This window comes from Macadamia integrifolia, chromosome 5 (assembly GCF_013358625.1).
Source record: "Macadamia integrifolia cultivar HAES 741 chromosome 5, SCU_Mint_v3, whole genome shotgun sequence".
NCBI classification, from domain to species: Eukaryota; Viridiplantae; Streptophyta; class Magnoliopsida; order Proteales; family Proteaceae; genus Macadamia; species Macadamia integrifolia.
This window is the reverse complement of record NC_056561.1, coordinates 44,005,717-44,012,942: the sequence shown is the minus strand read 5'-3', so window position 1 is coordinate 44,012,942 and position 7,226 is coordinate 44,005,717. Positions and strand designations below refer to the sequence as shown.

Below are 7,226 nucleotides of genomic sequence, written 5' to 3'. Positions count from 1 at the left end.
GATTGTGTTACTACCTTAATTCTTACTGAATGTGGCAATCAAATTTTTATTTTATTATTTTTTTAATCAAAGGAATTTAATATAAAAATTTAGCAAAATTTAATGACCAGAATTAGAATGCTTTAGAGTTAATAACGCAATCATTATAGAGATAATGATTGCAAAAAATTTAATTTAATTTCACCAATGGAGTGCTGGCAGATTATTTTATGAAATAATTAGTGATGACATGGGTTATATATGTTTTACTTAGGGAGGGTTTAGAAAAAAAAAAGTCATCTATTATTTTAATAGAAATTATTTCTAGTTAAATAAAAAAAAAATCAAAATTGAAAGCAAATGATCAAATGCCGCGTATGAATTTTTCATCAAGACATTGTCCACGTTGCTATGCAAAAATTATTAAAGGTCAATGCATGTCAGAGAAAATGTAATATATATATATATATATATATATATAAAGAGAGAGAGAGAGAGAGAGAGAGAGAGAGAGAGAGAGAGAGAGGTTCTCACTGTGAGGTCATTAATCAATACTCTTCTCCATCAGTTTATGTGGCTGCCACTGTTTATGATATTATTCATATTGCATCTTCTTTAGAGTCTTGCACCTTTACTTTTGTTCCAAGAGGGACAGAAATTGGCTGATTCCCTTGCCAGAAAGGCTTGGTCCGTAATTTGTAAGATTGTTTTACTCTTATTTCATCCATGATTTCTTGAAACTTGTAATTCAAATTTCATGTGTAACACATTATTACCGTATAATATAAGGACTGCTTACAAAAGAATAAAATTAATCTTGATAATTTTTCAATTATGAAATTACATATGCCTGTCTAAGCTTGGTTGATTCTCAAAATTAGCTTCAAGTCAATTCATCATTGTCGAGAGATCTAGATCGGACTTAGTTGTGGGAGAAATGCTAGTGGTACAAAGCCAACGGGCATGCTTCAGCCATGGGAACCATTCAAAACACTGGTCAGGCTCACTATGATTTAAAGCTCGCCCATATACTTTCACAGGTTTTTAATTTTTGGGTATAACATGACCATATAATCTTTAGTTCATATGTCAGTCTTTAATAATTTTGTACATCGTATTCAAGCTTAAGATGTACCTAGTCACTTAGATTTACCTAGTGGTGGTGAGTTAAAGAAAAGAAATAGTGTCCTCGAAGTAGAGGTAAGACTGTTTACATCATGATGATCCTCTCCAGACCCCACAATGGAGCCAGAAACTTTGTGCACTAGGTAAACTAGCAGATAGCATGGGATTCATGTTCAACCGATGTTGGTTCATCTTTTTCTGACACCGAATCAGCCCTAGCCAGCACCGCCAGAGACCGGTTCTTGGGCACTTGTTAGTGGTCCTTCAGGAATTGTCCGCTATGAGTGTCAATTTACAATCGAAATCGAAACATGCATTTAAAATCAAATCAAATCAAACCGGATTAAATCGATTCGTTTCTGATTTCAAAAGTTGGAAACTTTTTTAGGTTCGGTTCGATTTCGGTTTCATAATTGAAACTATCACTACAAAAAAGGAGCTCAAAAATCACAATTGGATGGCGGTCTATGGCCATGGTTTCCGAGGACCACGGCTAAATAGGCTCTATAGCCACAGTTTTATAAAGCGCAACCATTTGTGTAACATTCATCGCGGTTTAACAAAACCATGGTTATAGAGCATATCAATAGCCATGTTTGTTATAAAATAGCGACCATATGTGCAAGACTCATTACGGTTCTGTAGAACCGTGGCTATTGATAGGGTCTACAGCCGTGGTTATACAAAATGTGGCCATACATACATTTTTTTATTTTTTTTTAGTACCCAGTGTATTTGGATCTTTGACCCGACTAATCCCTGGGGTCACTGTGATACCACTTACACAGGACCGGGTCAATTCGAGATGGAAACTCTCATGCAGTGGCCTCAAGAAGTTAGGTGCACTGGCAAAGGTTTGATCACGGGATATCGCTTCCTGAGGCGGAGTACCGTAGCCATACATACCTAACAATTACCTTGGTTATAAATAACTCTGGCCATATATATCTATTACCACGGCTATAGAAACATATATAGCCACAGTTATTTATAACCGTGGCTAAAGACAGTTTTATTATTTTATAGATATCCAACATATTATTATATCTCTTAGTGTAATAATAATAATAATAATAATAAGAATAATAATAATAATAATAATAATAATGATGATAATAATAATAATAATAATAATAATAATAATAATAATAATAATAATAATAATTCATTATTGGATTTTTCAAGGTTCTTCTCACAATTTTGTGATCGACCAATGATAACCCTTGAAATAGAATCTTTTCACCTGAAACTCCAATTGACCTGATATCAATGTTATCCCCTTTCAGATTAAGGGGTTTTGACCTAATATTTTTAATTGTTCGTCGTCCCATTACAATTATATGATCCTATCATTGTCGGCCAGTGAGGACCCTCCAATAGAATATTTTCACTCAAACTTTGTATGACCCGATATCACTATTATTGGTTGCCCTCTCAAAATTAAGTGGTCTAGACCTAATATTTTCAATTTTGCATGGTCTTAAGCCCTTTGTTGAATGACCTATTTTATGTCTTGATAAAATGGGACTGGCTTAAGACAACTCTAATTCTCCAATTCATTTGCTTGTTAATTTATATACATTTAAGTTTCCTAATTTTCTCCTAATCTTGTAATTGGTAGGAGTATGTCCCGGAATATGATGAGATTACATCCAAGTTGTTATTGGAGGTGGAGAGACTAAATTATTTTGCTGAATCAAGTCATAATTATTGTATATCCTTTTTTGGCTGAAAAACAATTATAGCTAAATATACCATACATTTCTATAGTATCCACCAAGAACATTGATCAGGTCTTTTTTGGGGTACAAGTCTCTTATACATGTTCATGTTGAATACAATTTCAGACTTTGTTTTTGTGTGAAGAAAATCTTGAGTTAAAAGTACTCATTTTTCGTCTCTCAAATCTCAAGAATGGTGATCATTTATAGCTTTAATCGCCATTTCTTTTTTTTATTTGGGGCTTAGGCAACCCTGGATTGGGTTGGGTAAAATGTTTCTGGTTTACAGAGTTAGCTAGCAAGTAGAGGTATATTATAAAATAGAAAAGATACATTTGGCCGTGATATTATAAACTGTGGCTAATAGTTTGAGCATAATAAAGCAAACAGTATGTATTGATAAACAATTACTGTGCTTTTTTTAGCTAAATAATATTTTAGTTGCCTCATTTTTTCTAGTATAAAATTATCAAGAACCACAGTTTCTTAAAACCGCAGCTAAAAGGCAAAATACTGACCACAATATTCTTAATACATGGCAATAACCGTGGTTTATATAAATTGCGGTAAAAAAATATTTTACTAACTACAGTTTCAAAAACCGTGGTTAAAACATCTAACCGCAGTTTATATAAACCACGGCTAAATAAGCTTTCTCATTTGCTACACTGGTAAAACGCAAAATACTAACATTTTTCCGTGGTTATACTAGCAATTGCCGCGATTAAAACACGGCTAAAGACACTTTTCTTGTAGTGGTTAAACCAAATCAAAGCAAATAGATTTTTAATCATGTTATCATTTCAATCAATTTGAATGATCAATTCTATTCTGTTTTACTGTTTGATAAAAAGTTTGGTGATTATTTTTTCTCCTATGGTGAAGATGTAAAAAGTTGGCCCAAATACCTAGAATAGGACCTAAACTTAATATGAAACTGAAGAAGGAACCCAATATGAAACTGAATAAAAACTAAAATGAATCATACCAAGTTGATTTGGTTTAGGCTTCCTAAATGTATTCCTATTATCAATACGATCTGATTTTGATTTCTGTATCTTGTACTTGAATTATACTGAATAACTAAGACCAAACCAATTGACACCTTCATTGTTTGCACAGTGTCGATTTGGATTTGGATTTGGATCCAAGTTGGGCTAGGTTTGGTGGGTCGACTCATTTTTCAAATTTCGAGAGTCAAATTGTGTTTGAAAGTTAATTCCTAGTACTTTTCAATGAACTTAAAATTGAAAACCGTTTTAGCAAAAGGTCATTTTGAGCATGGATGTAATATGACCGAAAGTGGAATCTCTTAAAATAATTTGGGCCACTTTTCAAGGTCAATTTCTTATACTTTGACCGGGTAAATCTTCTAAATCAAGGTCAATTTCTTATACTTTGACCGGGTAAATCTTCTAAGTGTATTTTTGTAATTTTTATTTACTTTCTTTGGCTTTCTTGGAATGATTTCTTACATAATCTGTGGCTTGTAAGAGATCTCCCTGCTATAAAAGTAGACCTTCAACATTGTTCAAAGTGTCCATTCATCATCTCCACACACGCTTTTTCATGTCACAAAATAAAATATCCAAGACAATCAACGAACATGACTTATAATAATAATAAAATAATATTTCACAATAGATGATTCACTCTGAGACCATAGATATGAACTCGAGTTAAAGTGTATGTCATTGGAGGATAAACACCCTAGTTGTGTGGTTGATTAATCTTGACCTCATAAAAGAGACATGATAGATCTAACTATGGATTTAGGTTTTGGTATTGATATTTATATCAGTATTTGTTAATACCAATCTAGATTGGATTGGATCGACGTGTATCGATCATTTTTACTTTTATTTTTTTTTTAAATATATATGTTTTTACTACTTTATCTTTAAAACAAACGATATAGATAATCAATTCAAATTAATCAACAATTGATATCAATACAATATAACCGATAACGACCGATATGATACTTCAAACTATGACAAGGCATCGCGACGAAACTAAGTCAAAAGAACCAAGCTCTAAGGAAGACTAGTCAAACCACATTTTAAGATTTTCTTCTATACACGTATTGACCTTTACAAGTGGCATACATCTGAACTGCCAAAGCATTTTCACATCTCCAACCAAAGCTTATAATCTTATCCAAAGAAAAACAAATTCACACGCGTCTATATAGAAAGACTCAATCTTTGGTTCACCATTTTGGAACGCAAGACCTTCCTGGCCTGTTTCGATCAAGACACACGGAAAGAGGAGACCAATCAAACAAAACAATTAATGAGGATGACTACTCAAATCATTCTCTGAGTCTTTTGCTTCCTTACGTATGTCGACGTGGCATCAATCACCATCTATAAATACTCAATCGTGGCATTCATCAGTTCCTTAACAATGGTTGCTGATATAGACTGCAGGAACGAGATAGTGAATTAAAAGAGGTAATCACAGAGGAAAAGATGGCTTCCTTGAGTTCTTTCATGGGTTGGTTGCTTGGATGCATGTTTATCATTGCAGCTCTACTTCAGGGAGCGGATGCTAAGACAACTCACACTGTTGGAGGTAGTATAGGATGGACTATTCCTCCTTCTAACTTCTCATATGAAACATGGGCTGCATCACAGACGTTCATGGTTGGCGATTACCTATGTGAGGATTCTCTCTCTCTCTCTCTCTCTCTCTCTCTCTCTATATATATATATATATTGCATGTACAAAACATTCATCTCATCATGTAGTTTCTAATAATGTTCAATACATCAATTTTCAAAGATATTTGATGTGGGTTGATATGATTTTGAGTTCTATACCTTGTAAGTCAGTTTATAGGATTGAGTCTTCCTAAAATCCATATCAGTGGTATTAGTGCAGTCGATCCTTAGTTCCAACCCTCGTGTGGAAGGGATGACATGGTGTCAATGTAAAGCTCTTAGGAAAGGGCTATCTACTTTTGGATAGAGGAACGAAACTTGGTCGCTGCCCAAGTTGCAACCAAGTAGCTGCTAGGGCAATGAAATCTTAGGGATAGGGGTGAAAAATTCTATCTTAAGAGAGTATTTTTAAATCTGCAAGTCTGTGACTCCACTAGGAGTTGTAGCTACTTGGCTGCAACTCTGATTTACTAGGTAAAGGCCCTAGATTAGAGTGAAACTGGTACACATTAGTTTTTGATGTGGATTGATATCATTTTGCATACTCTCACCTTGTAAATCAATTTATGGGGTTTGAGTTCTCCGAAGTTTCGTATCATTGTTTCTATGGGTTTTGGATATTTGAGTTCATTTCACCTGTTTATTCTCTGCAAACAATTGCTTTAATAACCGAAGAAGCTTTCTAATTTTGTGTTTACTATTGTGCAGTTTTCGATTTCACAAGTACTACTACTAAAGACGACGTGGCAGAGATCTACTCAAAGGCTGAGTATGAATCCTGCAACAAGACGAGCCTCCCTATTACTTTGGGATCATCAGTAAGCATCCTTATTAATACTGCAGGAGAACACTACTACTTCTCCACCATTGGCCAAAACTGTGTAAAGAACCAGAAGCTGGCAATCAATGCTTCTGGTACTCCCATCTCCTCACCATCTCCACCCAGTTCGGCATCTTCTCTCACTGTTGGCGGCTTTACTCTTCTTCTGCTATCCACTATCATCGCTTTCTTTTATTAGAATGTGTTGTACATTGCAATATTTAGAGCAGATTTTCTGTCTCAGTTTTTCTTTGCATTTTCTTTAGCCCCTTTCATGGGCGTACATATCACATTGAAATTCAATATTTAATAAACCTTTGGTGTGAATTTTATTGGTTTTTTTATGCATTTGTATTCCACGGTTAGATCAATAAACTACTTAATAACTATCCAGGTGACTCAGTATTTATTGGATTGTAAGCCCTCCATGACACTATTATTATGACCAGACAATTTTTCCGAGGGAGGGAGGAGCAGGAATTTTTGTATAATATGTTGTAAGAAATAACATTTTTTCATCTTTTTGCAAGTTAATAGAGATACACAACGATAACTAAGGCTGCGTTTGGTAACGTTTTTGTTTCAGAAACAACGTTTCGTGTCAAAAACAGAAATTTCAGTTTCTATGTCAAAATACCCTTTTTTTTTTTAGAACGAAACCGGAACGACGGAACTGCCCTTTGTCGTTCCGTCAATTCTCGTTTCTATCGTTTTTTTTTTTTTTCACTTTTTGTTAAAATAAACGAAACACACTATAAATGCACCAAACGTTTTACTCCGTTTTTTCGTTCCCATAGAACAAAAGAATTACATAAACTTTACCAAACGCAGCCTAAGTATGTGTAAAATAATTTTGAAACAGATCAATCCAAATTTCCAAAGCACAGTCCAATTTTAATGTGAAAATCCCTCCCA

At 34.1% G+C, this 7,226-nt stretch overlaps 1 protein-coding gene across 1 annotated transcript; it reads left to right on the top strand.

Annotated features, from left to right (window-relative positions):
* The first annotated feature begins 5,200 nt into the window (after nt 1-5,200).
* Nucleotides 5,201-6,653, top strand: LOC122080261 (umecyanin-like). The gene is made up of 2 exons (XM_042647209.1): nt 5,201-5,489; nt 6,200-6,653. Exons 1-2 carry the CDS (start codon nt 5,300-5,302, stop codon nt 6,508-6,510), a joined length of 501 nt encoding a protein of 166 aa, XP_042503143.1. The 5' UTR covers nt 5,201-5,299; the 3' UTR covers nt 6,511-6,653.
* Nucleotides 6,654-7,226: the final 573 nt, after the last annotated feature.

What these genes read in the sequence shown, in the direction of transcription:
- LOC122080261 (XM_042647209.1), top strand. Translation starts at nt 5,300, where the DNA reads ATGGCTTCCTTGAGTTCTTTCATGGGTTGGTTGCTTGGATGCATGTTT. An exon ending in CATGGTTGGCGATTACCTAT is followed by an intron (nt 5,490 to 6,199) that starts GTGAGGATTCTC and finishes ACTATTGTGCAG; the next exon opens with TTTTCGATTTCACAAGTACT.